The following is a 17,138-nucleotide window of genomic DNA, read 5'->3' on the forward strand; positions in this document are numbered from 1 at the left end:
AATATGACAGTAAATTTGGTCACTGGATTAGAAAAGATCAGTTTACATCTCAATCCTAAAGAAGGGCAATGCCAAATAATGTTCAAGTTACTGAACAATTGTTCTTATTTCACACGCTAGCAAGGTTATGCTTAAGATTCTGTAAACTAGGCTTCTGCAATATGTGAACTGAGAATTATCAGAAAAGCAGGCTTGTTTTCAAAAAGGCAAAAGAACTATAAACCAAATTGTTAATGTTCTCTGGATTGTGGGGAAAGCAAGTGACTTCCAGCAAAACATTTACCTCTGCTCCATTGATAACGCTAAAGCCTTTGACTGTGTGGATCACAACAAAATAAGATGAAAGTACTAAATCATCTTATTTGACTTTATTACTTAAGCTATTTTTCTCTCAATTTTTGTTTTCTTTGTTTTATCTAAGCTTTTATTTTTCAAATGCTTATCATTATACACTACATTATCTGTATATTATACTGTACATTATTTTGTCAGCCTAATTTGATAACCATTTTAGTAACATGATTAATCACATTTTCCAAGAGCCGATCTTAAAATCACTGAGGTTATCATTGACATTCATATAAAAAGAATAATTTCCCATTTTAATAAATATTAGGCATTTCCTTTGTATCAGGTACTGTGCTAAGCACTGGGGATATAGAAAGAAGCAAAAAGCTGTTCCTGCCATCAGGGAGCTTACAGTCTAGTAGTGGAGACAATGTGCAAACAAATATATACAAAGCGACACACAAACAGAATAAATAGGAAATACCAGGGAAAGCAATGAAATTAAGAGTCCATGTTCAAAAGTAAGGGGTAAGAAAACTGGAAAGGTAGGAGAGGGCTAGGTTATAAAAGACTTTGGATGCCAAACAGAGCATTTTATATTTGTTCCTGGAAGCAATAGAAAACCACTGGCATTTGTTGAAAGAGGGAGGATGACAATATTGTACCTGAGCTCTAAGAAAATCACTTTAGTCACTGAATTGAGGACAAATTGGAGTGGAGAGAGACTTGAAGCAGGCAGACCCACCAGCATGTTATTATAGTAGTTCAGGCATAAACTGATGAGGACTTTCATTGGAATTATGGCAGTTTCAGAAAGGAGAAGGGAACATATGTGAGACATGTTGCAGGGGTGAAATCTATAGACCTTGGCAAAGAGATTAGATATGGGGCAGGTGGGGCAAGAGATAGTGAGGAGTCAAGGATGACTCCTAAATTGTAAGCCTGAGACACTATGAGAGTGATATTGTTCTCTACAGTAATAGGGAAGGTGGGAGGGGGAGCATTTAGGGGGAAAAATAATTCTATTTTGCACATGTTAAGTTTCAGATGTCTACTGAACATCTCATTAAAGGTGTTTGAAAGGCAGTTCAAGCTGTGATATTGGGGAACAGCAGAGAGTTTGAGGCAAGATAGATAGACTTGAGAATTAACAGCACGGAGATGGTAATAAATCCATGGGAACTGAAGAGATCACCAAATGATGTAGTATAAAGAGAGAAGAGGGCCCAGGACAGAATCCTAAGGGATAATATGGTTAGGGGGTCTGATTTAGGAGAGGATTCAGTAAAGGAGACTGAGAAGGAGCAGTGAGATAGGTAAGAGGAAAACCAAGAGAGAAAGGTATCCTGAAAACCTAGGGAGAAGAGAGTTTTGAGGAGGAGAGAGTCATCAACAGTGTCAGAGGCTACAGAGAGATCAAGGAGAATGAGGTTTGAGAAAAGGATTTGGGATTTGGCAATTAAGACATTGTATATAACTGGACAGAGTGGATTTGGAGGGATGAAAAAAGTTGGAAGCTGGATTGTTAAAGGGTTAAAAGAAGAGGGTGAGAGAATAGAAAGTAGGGACACCTATTGTAGATGGTCAGAATATTTGCTGCAAAGGACAAAGGAGATACAGGATAATAGTTAGCAGAGATGGATGATGGCTATTGACGTCAATATAAAATGAAGCCTGACAGAATGGAAAAAGGCTGAATATAGATTTAAGTCTATAAATACTGTCTTTGACATTTTGAATCCGAAGTGGCAGAATGAAGCATGCAATTCATTTATAAGTAGATTATTTTATGATCATAAAATATATATTAGAAGACATTTTAAAAGTAACTACTCAGGTTATGATGATTGTGTCATACATAATAAAATATGCATTATAATTTAAAAATCAGTCATGGACATCTGTCAAAGAAGGAAAGAAGAAAATTCCCATGAAGTGAACAAGATCATCATCTTCTGCTTCTTCCTCTCCTCTTCCTCCTCAACCTTTTTCTCCTCCTTTTCCTCCCACTCCCCCCTCCTTCTTTATCTCCTCTTCCTCTTCCTTTTTTCTCCTCCTCCTCTTCTTCATCCTCCTCCTCCCTTCTTTAGGAATGGCTCAGGTTGAGCTTAAACAGAAGTTGTCCATTTCAGTGTCATTCTTTGTTTTCTAATTGTAAATTCTGATTTATTCAGAAGGTCTCCTGAGTTGAAGGGCTAAGAATTAAAGAAATATATGGCAATGTGTTAATTTATCATAATATATCTGCTGTCATAGTAGTATAATCACAGATTTAGAGCTTGAAGTGATCTTGGTGGCTTTCACATTTAAAAAGGTTTATAGCATTTATATTTGTTAAGACAAAGTCAGGATTTTTTCTATTCAAATTATGTATCATGCCAAATTGTGTGTGTGTGTGTGTGTGTAATTTTTTTATGTAAGGCAGCTAGGTGGTACAGTGGATAATGTGCTGGGCCTGGAGTCAGGAGAATCTGAATTCAAATACAGCCTGGGACACATACTAGCTCTGCGACTCTGGGCAAGTCACTTAACCTGTGTTTCTTCAACTTTAAAATGGGAAGCCAGGAGAAGGAAATGGCAAACCAGTATTTTTGCCAAGAAAACCCCTCTGGGGTCACAAAGAGTTGGACACAACTAAAAAAATGACTCAACAATGACAACAAGTTTGATATGTAACATTATATATATTTTACTTTTATATACATATATTAGGATTAGAAACACAAAAATCCATATAAATGGTTAATTGGTGTATTATAGTGTATGTTCCACAATGTCTTGTTTATTATATAAGAGCAGGGAAACATTAAAATGGAGTAGTAAAGAGCTGAACTTGGAGTCAGAAAGCCAGGGTATGAGTATGTATTTTGACACGTTGGCTTCATGACCCTGAATAAGTCATTTAACCTGTAAGTGTCCATAGGCAACTCTCTAAGATTATAAATTAAAGAATAGTTGCCAATTTGTATTAGTAAAGAGAACTCCTCCCAACACCAACAAAGTCACAGATCTAGACATACATGAGTGTGTGTGTATGCCTATGTAGAGGATGCACAGCTATCTTTAGAAAACATGAAAACATAAATTCAAGCCCTGCCTCTGATATATACAGGCTGTGTAAACCTTGGATAAAACAGTGATTCAGAAACTCTCTAAGAATTTCAGAGACGGTGCAAACCCAGATTGTTAGAAGTAGTTTCCTCATCTAGAAGTCACCTAAACCAGTGTATTCACAATATATTCCCTGTCTTTATCCTCTTTCTCTAACAAACACATATACATAAATGTATAGATATATATGCATATATACATACATTTAGGTATATAGTATGTGTGTGTATATTATGTGTATAAAATCTTTGAGATCTCTTCCAACTTTTAATCAACAATCATGTGATCTTTGTCACCTGTAAATTATATATTTATATGTTTATATATAAATTATATAAATTTATATGTATTTATTATATATAATAATATGTAATATATAATATACATATATATGATAGGTGGCCAGAATCACATGATTGAACATTAGAAGATACATTATGCATGTACATAATATATGATTGTATATACCTATAAATATGTGCATATTTACATAAATATGTTCATATAAATCATACATATGTGACTTACAAGTAGCAAAGATTAGATGATTTTAGATTAAAGCTGAAAGGGACCTTAAAGATCATCTAATTCAAGCTCCTCATTTCACAGTTGAAGAAACTGAGGCCCAGAGAGATTAAGTGATTTGCTCAATTTCATAATTAATAAATGACAAAGACAAGTTCTCTGACTCCGAATCCAGCTCCCAATCCATGCCATTATGCTGCTTCCATTAACACATAGCCCATATTTTAAAACTCTCTCTCCTTTTTTCTCTGGATTATAGTTCTTGATAATTTACATGATTGTTATATTGGTTCAAATATTCCACTGATGTCTATCTCATTTTTTGCCCTTCCTTTTCAATAGGCTGAGTTAAACGACACCATAAATCCTTTCATTTGTTCAACTATAAAAGCTCCAAGGAACCAAACTTTCTTCCAATATATAGGATGTAGACTTGCCCATGCACTTTCCAAACTTTTATTACCACCGGTTGGCTCAAGTAGTCTTCTTCTAAAGAGATATGAAAAGAAGGAAAAGCAGATGAAGTATCAAATACCAAAACAATACCAGATGGAGAAGAAAATTATACGCCTATATTTCAGGTATGGTGAAGCCTCATTTATCTGGGATAATTCTGTTCATTTCATGTGTTTAAAGGTACTTGAAAAAAATATAACCATTCTCTAGTAAATGCATAGTTTTTATTTTTTAAAAAAATCATAATGCTGTTTTTCACATTGTTTTGCTATTAGTTTCATATAGTTTCCTTTTGATTTTTTCAAATTCATTATTTTCAAAAATGTAGGAAAAGTCATTCTATAACAAATTATTTTTATTTTTTGCAATCACCTTTAATCACAATACAAAAGTCATTTCTTTTTTTCTAGCAGTCACCTGAAAATTTCCTGTTGCCTTTTGTATGTAATAGAATATTTTGCCAAATCTAGACTTTACATCAAGTAGAAAGATGGAAAAACACTCTAGTAAATTAATGCGTAGCATTGGCATTGTTAGAACTGTGATCATTGGTATGACTTCTAAATGAATAAGTAACCCTCTTAGATTTAGTATTGTAAGGTCTCCTGAGAGAACTTTACAGACAATATTATGACTAAAGGTAAAAATTATAGAGAAATATCTTACAAGTGAGAATGTCCTCTGTCATTTTTCGTAGTCTCGTAGTTTTTATTCATAATTAGTGCCAATCTGGGCAATAAATGTTTTAAACTATTTAAATTTTCATTTCAATTTTATTGATTACTTTAATTATTTAGATTATATTATTTATATTACATTATAATTATTACATCACATAATTATTATTTAAAAATATAACGATAGCCACAGATTCACTCAAACTAGGCCCTGGCTATTTACTACGTCATCATGGGATGTTATGGAAGAACATGATAATTGCCCTATAGTATGTTAATCTCAAAAGGCTAGGGACAAATTCAAAATACTCTCATCTTCCATGGATCACCTATTCTATATAAATCAACCATGAATTTATAAAAATATTTTTCCACTGTCAGCATGAATAACCTTTTGGGAAATGAATTCTATTTGTTTACTATCAGGGAGGAGGAATTTGAGGTCTCATTTTTATAAGGTTTTGAGGGGAACAGACTAACTTTTATCTCTGCCACCATGGGGTTAGTTCATTAACATTTCCAAATCATCTCAAATATCTAAACTTTAAAGTTAGCATATTCATGCAATCTCAAAGTTGTCAGCACCTTTTTGATGTTCTGCTAGTCTGGAATTGTGAGGGTCTGCAATTTGTCTGTAATTTACATGTCATAGGACCAGAACCCTGCCAACAGCACTGATTTCGCACATATAACCAGGGTATGAATTTTGGTTAGTATATGATGCAATTTTAAAATTATGCTCCTTTGATCTCTAGGACAGTTTTTGTATATGACTTCCAGGTTTCCCTTTGCAATCTTATTTCCTGATATTGCTCCTTTACACTGGCTACTTATAAATTTACTTATTATACTGATTAAGAAAGGTGCGGTAGTGGTAAGGAGGACCAGAACAAGATAAAATTTGAACACACAGGGTTATCTGTTTTATCTTTTGTAATTACCTCTATCCCTTGATTGGTCAAGAATACATCTCCTATATATTGACTATGAGAGATATACGATCCACTGCTTTTCTCATTCATTTTATAGTATAGTATATAGCCCATTTATAATGTATAATGGAATGTGATGAAAAGTATTAGTCACAATCTAATTTCTGTCATATTGCTTTCTAGTTTATCTAGCAGTTTTTATCATAAAGGGAGTTCTTTTCTAAGTAAGATGGTTTCTTCTTAATCAAACATGGTGTTTTTGAGTTCCTTTGTTTCTGAGTCTCCCATGTAGTCTGTTTCAATGATTTATGTCTCTATTCTTTAACTATTACCAGATAGTTTTGATGACTGCTACTACAATATAGAGAGAGGTCAGGAAGGGCTGTTACCCTTTCATCCCTTGGTATGTTTTTTTTTTCTGTCATTTCCCTTGTTAGTCTAGATCTTTTGTTTTGCCAAATTATTTTTTTTATTATTTTATCAAGCTCTGTAAAATATCTCTTTGATAATTTGATTGGTATTGAAAATGTAACTTAACTTCAGTAATAGTGTTGTTTTTATTATATTGGCATCACCTAACCACGAGTACTGAATATTCCTCTAATCAACTGAGAGTGCAAAACAACAAAGCAGTACTTGGACTGTCAGTGATTGCTCTGCTGCCTTGGGGCTTCAGTGGGGTTTACATAGGGGTATTTTCTTTCTAGAGCATTCCTCTATTTGACCATCTGGATGGGAGTGGTCCATTCTTTCTCATTTTATGGTAAGGATGAGGGCATTTCTTCTTGATGTCGATGGGGAATTTCCCTCTGAACATCTGAGCCATAAGCCTTATCTCCATATGTAGAGTACGAAGGATGGCCCACTATCTATCTTGGGGGCCACCTCAGTATTGTTGGCTCTTTGCTAGTGATGTTAAACTATTGGAGTAGATAGTAAGAGCATGTCAAGGCATAGGGTGTTTTAGTAAATCAACTATTAAGTTTTTACAGCAAATTAAAACTGTGTCATAAGCCAAAGTTACAAGACAGGTGGCAAATAGTAAGATAATACTTAGGAGACATCAGAAAATCATCTAGTTCAAGAAACATCAAAGGGTCATACAGAGAAATGTATTTTAACTACCATCTGCCCACTGAACCTTTGAGCACCTTATGTGAAAACCACACTACTGCTGTATATAAGAACGGCCAGGGATTGAGTCAATTCCACAGGGCTTTCAACAGATAGAATTCAAGAATACATGCAGCAACAAACTTCATGGCCACTGTGTAACCAAGCCCCTCATGAAGCAGGGCTTATCCAGGAGAAAAGGTCATCTAGTGGCACAGCCACCTGGATGTATTCAATTTTCAACCTCAGGATTGACCAGATGAGGCATTTTAGATATTGAACCCAATCATGCTTTCATCTTTGCAAGGTCCTGGGGCTGCCACCCTGCAGAGGGGTGGGGCTTAGGTATCTGATACATAGTGAGCCCTTAGGAAATGCTTATTAACTATAATCCATATGGAAATATCTATGAGGTAATTGAGAATGATGGTTTCGAACTCAGAAAAAAGGCATGTTTGAAGATGTAGTAGACTATGTAATTATCTGTATAGAGGTGTTAATTGAAGTGGTAGGATGAATAAAGTCATTAACAGGGGAGAAGGCAGATAGAAAATAGAAAATGAGTTGTAAAAAACATGCATAGTTAGGATGTTCCAATAGTTTTAGTGCAGTTTTAAGCTTTAATATTTTCAGAAGTATAAAAGCTACAAACATAAACAATCTTTTAAACAATATTTTCTTAGATTTGTGAATTTCAAGTAATAAAATTTTAATTTATCAATATGGAGGCTCCCTGTATTGTACATTATGTGTGGTACAGTTTCCGAATGGCACTTTCTCCCACTGTTGTATCAAAGAAGATGTCTTCTTGCTTAACCAGCTCAGTCACTTGATCTATCTTCATTGGAATTTTTCTTGGAGGTGAGGGTCATATAAAAACTGTCACGTATGTACTAACACCTCTTTCTAAGAAGGATCTTAAGATTAATATTACAAATACAACCCTTTTAGCCGATGGAAGTTTTTGCAAAGTTTTAAAATTGACTAGAGAGATATATAGATAGTGATTATGTTGAATTTTAATAAGAAACAATATTCTAAAATAACAATAATTAACCTTTGGATTTTTGTCGTAAGTTTGTAGCTTTTATACTCTAAAAGTTATTAAAACTTAAAACTGCACTAAGATTTTTGGGACAAACTGTATTGTCTCAAATGACCTTCAAACAAGTATTATAGTAATCATTTTCCAGAGCCAAAATTCTGCATAAAAATCAAATCAGGAAAAAGGAGTTGAAAACAGAATCTTGGGAAACACTTAAGGAGTTAGAAAAAGTGAAGGGATAGAGAAGTATATATTGTTATGGAAGCCAGAAAAGGGAGTATCAGTGAGGTTAACAATGTCAGATATTTTAGATAGGTCAAGAAGATGAATACTAAGGAAAAAACTTTTGGACTGGGTTCTTTAGGAAGTTCTTAGAATTTAGAGGTAGAAGATCCCTCAGAAATATAGTAAGGGTCCTCAGAGTCCATCTAGTCAAACTCATACTAGACAGGAATGCCTACCATAGCATACCTGATAAGGGATCACACACTATTTTGTTCAAAGACCTTCTAGGAAAGGGAACCTATTATCTTTCAAGGCTTCCCATTCCGTTTTTGGTTAGCTACTAGACAGTTTCTCCTGACATCATGCTCAAGTCTTTTTGTCATTTTTACCCATTACTCTAAGTTCTGTCTTGTGGGGCCAAACAAGCCAAACTCTTCGTAGTTTGGTAATAGTCAAACAGTGTCAAGCCCCATTACTTCTCTCTTCTTCAGGCTAAATATGCGTAGTTGTTCAAACCAATCTTCATTTGTCATTGGCTTCAGGCTCCTTCCCACCATGGTTGCCCTCTGGGATATCCTTAACCTTATCAATGTTCTTATATTGACAGAATGGAGTGAAGTCTAGTTACAAAATGGAGTTGGTATGGTGTGAGAATTACATCAATTAGATTCTATCTCATGAACACTGACTCTATATTGTGCTGCCACATGAATTAGCCTCCATCTTTTTATTTTTTTTATTTTTTTCAAATCATCCATGGGAAACTAGATGGTATAAGCCATCTATTGTTTCATAAATCCAAATGGATGCAATCAATTAGCATCTCTCACTTCTGGGAAAAGAATACAAAAACCTACTGGGCCTTCTCACAACTTGCCTGAAGCTTACTATTTCCTGAACCTGGAAAGCCCATAATTTCTCCTACAATCAGAAATCAGATTACCTAATTTTATATCCTGGCTTTATACTGTTAATTGTTTTCTTTTGATTAATTGGTCTTATTTGATTGTTTTTAATACATAAAAATCTGTCTCACTGTATTCAGGATCTTTGGACTAACTGGTGAGTCTATTGACTCACTTATTAAGCCTGTTTTGCTAATAAATTGTATACGTTGGATTGTCTTCTCAGTTATTATTAATTATCCACCACAGTATCTTGGTACCCTGAACAACACACAGTAATGGTCAGTCAATAAAAATTTATTAAGTGATTACTATGTGACAGACACTATGATAAGTTCTGGGGTTATAAAAAGAAGCAAAAGATAGTCCTTGCTCTTGAGGGACTCACAATCTATAATGTAGGAGCAAACAAACAAAAATGTACAAACAAGCTATACTCAGGAGAAAGAGGAAATAATTAAGAGAAAAAAGGCACTGGAATTAAGAAGGTTTAGAAAAGGCATCTTGTAGAAGACAGGATTTTAGTTGGGACTTAAAGGAAGCCAGTAGGCAGCGATGAGGAGAGAGAGCATTCCATGCAAGAGGGACAGCTAGAGAAGATGTCCAGAATTGAGAGATGGAGTGTCTTGTTTATGGAACAGCCAAGAGGCCAGTGTTACTGGATCAAAGAACATGTGGCAGGGGGTTTAAAAAGACAAGAAAGGTAGGAAGGGCCTGGATTATGAAGGACTTTGAATACCAACTAGATAATTTAATTTTTGATCCTGGAGGCAATAGGGAGACACTGGAGTTTATAGAGTGGGGTGGTAACATGGTTGGACTTGTGCTTCCAGAAAGTCACTTTGGTGAATGAATGGAGGACGGGGAGATATTTGGGACAGACAGATCTAGGGCAGGCTATTGTAATACTCCAGTTATGAAGTAATAAAGGTCTGTACAGAGTGATGGTGGTATCAGAGAAGAGAAGAGGAGTATTTAAGGTATATTGCAAAGGTCAAATCAACAGGCCTTGGCATAAGATTGGATATTAAGGAGTGAGAGACAGTGAAGGGTTGAGGATGACACCTAGGTTACAAACCCAAGGGACTAAGAATATGGTGTTATCCTCTACAATAATAGGGAATATAGGAGATGGAGTTTGGGGGAGGGTGTGTTATAATGCATTCAGTTTTGAACATGTTGAGTTTATGTCTGGTAGCCATTCATTTTGAGATGTCTGAAAAGCATTTGGAGATATGAGATTAGAGGTCAGCTGAGTGGCTGGGAAGACTGGTACATTTGAGAGTTATCGGCATAAAGGGAATAATTTATCCATGGGAGCTGAAGATACTACAAATGGGATTTGCCAAGGACAGAATACAGAAACTCTCACCCTCTTATTTGTTTTAGCCATGTTTTCTTAGTGAAATCCAAGATGTCATTAGCAATTAGCACTGCTCCATCACACTGCTGACTCATATTGAACTTTCCATCTGCTGAAACCAGTATATCTTTCCCCAGACAAGTTGCTTTCTATCCATGATTCCCCAATCCTCCACGTGTAAATTTGATTTTTTTGAACACAAAAGTTAATCTTTACACTAATTCTTATTGAATTTGACCTTATTAGAATCATCCCAGTGTTCTAACCTGTCAGTGTCTTTTCAAATTCTGTCATTCTGTGTATTAAATACCCCTTCTAGTGTTATTTCATTTGCAAATTTGATGAAGCTTTTTTATATCATTGATTAATACAAACAGCATGCATAGATCTCTATGGTACTCTTCTGGAAACATCCTTCTAAGATGATATTGAAATACTAACAACTGACCAAGATGGCAGCTGGAAAGCAGGGACTTGTGTGAGCTCCCCTCCTCCCTGCCCCCCACACCGTCCCTCCAAACACCTATAAAAAATGGCTCTGAACAAATTCTAGAACTGCAGAACCCAGGAAATAACAGAGGGAAGCAGGGTTCCAGCCCAGGACAGCCTGGATGGTTGTGGGGTAAGGTCTATCACACAGAATTGGGAGTGGAGCAGAGCCCAGTGTGAGCTGTGCCCAAACCAACCAGACCAGGAGCCGGGCAGAACAGGCCTTAGCGCCCTGAATCAGTGAGCTATTGCAGTTACCACACTTCTCAACCCACAAACACTAAAGACAACAGAGAAAGCTACTAGGAAAAGCTTCTAGGACAGAGTGAAAGGAGTTTGCAGTTCAGCCACTGCCCTAGGAGCAGTGGAGGTGGTGCAGCTCTGAGTCTGCTTACAAAGCTACAGCTGCAGTTGCTTCCAGCCCCAGGCCCACCTGGTGGGAGGAATTAAGTGGTGGATCTGAGCAGGAGTGCAGAGCCAGCTTACATCTGAGTCCATTCCTAGTTGGAGGTTCTTGGGGGAGGAACAGTGCTGGTGTGGCAGAGCTTGCTGTGTAGAAATAATTCTGAAAACAACAGCGCAGCCCCTCAACCTTGGGACAAAGTACTCTCTACTCTACAAGCAGTCATACCCTGACGAAAAACTCAAGGGTCAAGTAAGTTGGCTGGGAACATGGCCAGGCTACAAAAACAGACTCAGACTCAGACTTTGGAATCTTTCTTTGGTGACAAAGAAGACCAAAACATACAGACAGAAGAAGTCAACAAAGTCAAAGAGCCTACATCAAAAGCCTCCAAGAAAAATATGAAGTGGTCTCAGACCATGGAAGAGCTCAAAAAGGAGTTGGAAAAGCAAGTTAGAGAAGTAGAGGAAAAATTGGGAAGAGAAATGACAGTGATGGGAGAAAACCATGAAAAACAAGTCAATGACTGACTAAAGGAGACCCAAAAAAATATTGAAGAAAATAACACCTTAAAAAATAAACTAACTCAAATGGCAAAAAAGCTCCAAAAAGCCAAGGAGGAGAAGAATGCCTTGAAAGGGAGAATTAGCCAAATGGAAAAGGAGGTCCAAAAGACCACTGAAGAAAATACTATCTTAAAAATTAGATTGGAGCAAGTGGAAGCTAATGACTTTATGAGAAACCAAGATATTGTAAAACAGAACCAAAGGAATAAAAAAATGGAAGACAATGTGAAATATCTCATTGGAAAAACCACTGACCTGGAAAATAGATCCAGGAGAGATAATTTAAAAATTATTGGACTACCTGAAAGCCATGATCAAAAAAAGAGCCTAGAAATCATCTTTCAAGAAATTATTAAGGGAGTAAAGTGGGGGCAGAGCCAAGATGGCGGCTGGTAAGCAGGGAATAGCATGAGCTCTGTACCGAGTCCCTCCAAAAACTTATAAAAAATGACTCTGAACCAATTCTAGAACGGCAGAACCCACAAAACAGCAGGGGGAAGCAGGGCTCCAGCCCAGGACAGCCTGGATGGTGAGGTCTATCCCACACGGAGCTCGGAGCTGGGAGCTGGGAACGGAGTGGAGCAGAGCCCAGCCTGAGCGGCGTGGACCAACAAGACCAGCAACCGGGCAGAGCATGCCGTAGCGCCCTGAATCAGTGAGCTGCGGCAGTTACGAGACTTCTCAACCCACAAACACCAAAGACTGCTGAGAAGGTTAGTGGGAAAAGCTGCGGGAGTGGAAGGAGTTTGCAGTTCGGCTTCCAGCCACAGGGGCAGCGGAGGTGGGGCAGCTACAGCTGTTGCTGCTTCCGGCTCCAGGCCCACCTGGTGGGAGGAATTAAGTGGCGCATCAGAGCAGGGGTGCACAGCCTGATGAAGATCTAAGCCCATTTCGGGTTGGGGGTTCTTGGGGAAGGAGCACTGCTGGTGTGGCAGAGCTGGCACCTCCCCCCCAAACGTGGAACATAGAACTCTGTAGTCTACAAGCAGTCATACCCCATTGAAAAACTCAAAGGTCAAGTTAGTTGGCTGGGAATATGGCCAGGCAGTGAAAATGCACCGAGATTCAGTCTCAGACTTTGCATTCTTTCTTTGCTGACAAAGAAGACCAAAACATACAGACAGAAGAAATTAATAAAGTCAAAGAGCCTACAACAGAAACCTCCAAGAAAAACATGAACTGGTCCCAGGCCATGGAAGAGCTCAAAAAGGATTTGGAAAAGCAAGTTAGAGAAGTAGAGGAAAAATTGGGAAGAGAAATGAGAAGGATGCGAGAAAACCATGAAAAACAAGTCAATGACTTGCTAAAGGAGACCTAAAAAAATACCGAAAAATACACTGAAGAAAACAACACCTTAAAAAACAGACTAACTCAAATGGCAAAAGAGCTCCAAAAAGCCAACGAGGAGAAGAATGCCTTGAAAGGCAGAATTAGCCAAATGGAAAAGGAGGTCCAAAAGACAACTGAAGAAAATACTACTTTAAAAATTAGATTGGAGCAAGTGGAAGCTAGTGAGTTATGAGAAATCAAGATATTATAAAACAGAACCAAAGGAATGAAAAAATGGAAGACAATGTGAAATATCTCCTTGGAAAAACCACTGACCTGGAAAATAGGTCCAGGAGAGATAATTTAAAAATTACTGGACTACCTGAAAGTCATGATCAAAAAATGATCGTAGATATCATCTTTCAAGGAATTATCAAGAACTGCCCTGATACTCTAGAGCCAAAGGGTAGAATAGAAATTGAAAGAATCCATCGATCGCCTCCTCAAATAGATCCCAAAAAGAAATCTCCCAGGAATATTGTCGCCAAATTCCAGAGCTCCCAAATCAAGGAGAAAATACTGCAAACAGCCAGAAAGAAACAATCTGAGTGTTGTGGAAACCCAATCAGAATAACCCAAGATCTAGCAGCCTCTACATTAAGAGATCGAAGGGCTCGGAATACGATATTCCGGAGGTCAATGGAGCTAGGATTAAAACCGAGAATCACCTACCCAGCAAAACTGAGTATCATGCTCCAAGGCAAAATATGGATTTTCAATAAAATAGAGGACTTTCAAGTTTTCTCAATGAAAAGACCAGAACTGAATAGAAAATTTGACTTTCAAACACAAGAATCAAGAGAAGCATGAAAAGGTAATCAAGAAAAAGAACAAGAAAAAGAAATTGCAAGGAACTTACTAAAGGTGAACTGTTTTGTTTCCTACATGGAAACATGATGAGTATGATTCATGAGACCTCATTATTAGGGTAGCTGAAGGGAATATGCATACATATATGTTTATGTATATACATAAGTGAATGTGTATGTATGTATATATCTATGTGTGTGTGTGTGTGTGTATATATATATATATATAGAGAGAGAGAGAGAGAGAGAGAGAGAGGACACAGGGTGAGTTGAAGATGAAGGGAAGATATCTAAAAGAAATAAAATGAAATTAAGGGATGAGAGAGGAACATACTGAGAGAGGGAGATAAGGAGAGATAGAATGGGGTGGATTATCTCGCATAAAGGAGGCAAGAGCAAGCAGTTCTGTGGGAGGAAGGGAGAGGGCGGATGAGGGGGGAATGAGTGAACATTGCTCTCATCAGATTTGGCCTAAGGAGGGAATACCACACATACCCAATGGGGAATCTTACCCCACAGGAACAAAGAGGGAAGAAGATAAAAATAAATGGGGGGGATGATGGAGGGGAGGGCTGATGGGGGTGGAAGTAATCAAAAACAAACACTTTTGAAAGGGGACAGGGTCAAGGGAGAAAATTCAATAAAGGGGAATGGGTTGGGAAGGAGCAAAATATAGTTAGTCTTTCACAACATGAGTATTGTGGAAGGGTTATACATAATGATACACATATAGCCTAGGTTGAATTGCTTGACTTCCTAGGGAGGGTGGGTGGGAAGGGAAGAGGGGAGAGAATTTGGACCTCAAAGTTTTAAAAACAGATGTTCAAAAACAAACAAAAATGTTTTTGCATGCAACTAGAAAATAAGATACACAGACAATGGGGTGTAGAAATTTATCTTGCCCTACAAGAAAGGAAGGGAAAAGGGGATGGGAGGGGAGTGGGGTGACAGAGGGGAGCACTGACTGGGGAACAGGGCAACCAGAATATACGCCATCTTGGAGTGGGGGGGAGGGTAGAAATGGCGAGAAAATTTGTAATTCAAACTCTTGTGAAAATCAATGCTGAAAACTAAATATGTTAAATAAATTAAAAAAAAGAAATTATCAAGGAAAACTGCCCTGATATTCTAGAGCCAGAGGGTGAAATAGAAATTGATAGAATGCACAGATCACCTCCTCAAATAGATCCCAAAAAGAAAACTCCTAGGAATATTGTTGCAAAATTCCAGAGCTCCCAGATCAAGGAGAAAATATTGTAAGCAGCCAGAAAGAAACAATTTGAGTGTTGTGGAAACACAATCAGAATAATACAAGATCTAGCAGCTTCTACATTAAGGGATCGAATGGCTTAGAATATGATATTCTAGAGGTCAATGGAGCTAGGATTAAAACCAAGAATCACCTACCCAGTAAAGCTGAGTATCACGCTTTAAGGCAAAATATGGATTTTCAATAAAATAGAGGACTTTCAAGCTTTCTCTGTGAAAAGACCAGAAAATCTGACTTTCAAACACAAGAATCAAGGAAGGTAAACAAGAAAGAGAAATCATAAGGGACTTACTAAAGTTGAGCTGTTTTGTTTACATTCCTACATGGAAAGATGATTTGTATAATTCATGAAACCTCAGTATTAGGGTAGCTGAAGGGAATATACATACATACATATATATACAGAGGGCACAGTGTGAGTTGAATATGAAGAGATGATATCTAAAAAAAAATCAAATTAAGGGATGAGAAAGGGAGAGATAGAATGGGGTAAATTATCTAACATAAAAGTGACAAGAAATAGCAGTTCTGTAGGAAGGGAAGAGGGAGCAGGTGAGGGGGAATGAGTGAATCTTGCTCTCATTGGATTTGACCTGAGGAGGGGATAACATACACACTCAACTGGGTATCTTACCCCACAGGAAAGAAGGAGGAAGGAGATAAAAAAGGGAGGATGATAGAAGGGAAGGCAGGGTGAGGAGGTAATCAAAAACAAACAGTTTTGAAAAGGGGCAGGGTCAAGGGAGAAAACTGAATAAAGGGGGATAGGATAGAAAGGAGCAAAATATAGTTAGTCTTTCGCAACATGAGTATTGTGGAAAAGTTTTGCATAATGATACATGTGTGGCCTATGTTGAATTGCTTGCCTTCTTAGGGAGGGTGGGAGGGAGGGAAGAGGGGAGAGAATTTGGAACTCAAAGTCTTAAAAACAGATGTTCAAAAAAAGGTTTTGCTTGCAACTAGGAAATACGATATACAGGCAATGGGGCATAGAAATTTATTTTGCCCTACAAGAAAGTAAGGGAAAAAGGGATGGGGGGGAGTGGGGTGACAGAAGGGAGGGTTGACTAGGGAATGGGGCAACCAGAATATACGCCATCTTGGAGTAGGGGGAGGGTATAAATGGGGAGAAAATTTGTAATTCAACCTCTTGTGAAAATTAGTGCTGAAAACTAAAAATATTAAAGTAAATAAAACTATAAAAAAAGAAATACTAACAACTAAAATTTGAGTCTAGCCTTTCAACTAGTTAAAGTCCCATCTAATTACATTATCATCTAGTTCATTTCTTTCTTTTCTCCACAAAAATAGCATGATATACTTTATCAAATCCTTTACAAAGATCTAGATAAAAAATGCCTACATCATTTATGAGTTTTGTAAACCTGTCAAAAAAGGAAGTGAGGCTAGCTTGGTGTAACTTCTTCTTAAGCAATTTATTATAAGCCTTGCTGCTTACATATGTAATGATCTATTCTAGAATTGTCCCAGGAATCAGGGTTAAGATCACTAGCACATGCTTTGCAGACTCTCTTCTATCTTTTTTTTAATTGGGTCTTCTCCAACATTTTGTCATCTTTTTTTTTTAATTTTCTACACTCTTAAATATTACTGATAGAAATCACATCTACT

The 17,138-nt window shown here is 37.2% G+C and overlaps 1 protein-coding gene across 1 annotated transcript in view; it reads left to right on the plus strand.

Moving 5' to 3' along the window:
- The window catches only part of TMEM232 (transmembrane protein 232), a 216,127-nt gene that overhangs the window by 100,545 nt on the left and 98,444 nt on the right, over positions 1-17,138 (plus strand). The window contains exon 11 of the mRNA XM_036747734.1: positions 4,267-4,505. Coding sequence (XP_036603629.1) covers positions 4,267-4,505 — 239 coding nt within the window. The remainder of the gene's footprint in view (positions 1-4,266; positions 4,506-17,138) is intronic.

Source organism: Trichosurus vulpecula, chromosome 1 (assembly GCF_011100635.1).
Source record: "Trichosurus vulpecula isolate mTriVul1 chromosome 1, mTriVul1.pri, whole genome shotgun sequence".
Taxonomy (NCBI): Eukaryota; Metazoa; Chordata; class Mammalia; order Diprotodontia; family Phalangeridae; genus Trichosurus; species Trichosurus vulpecula.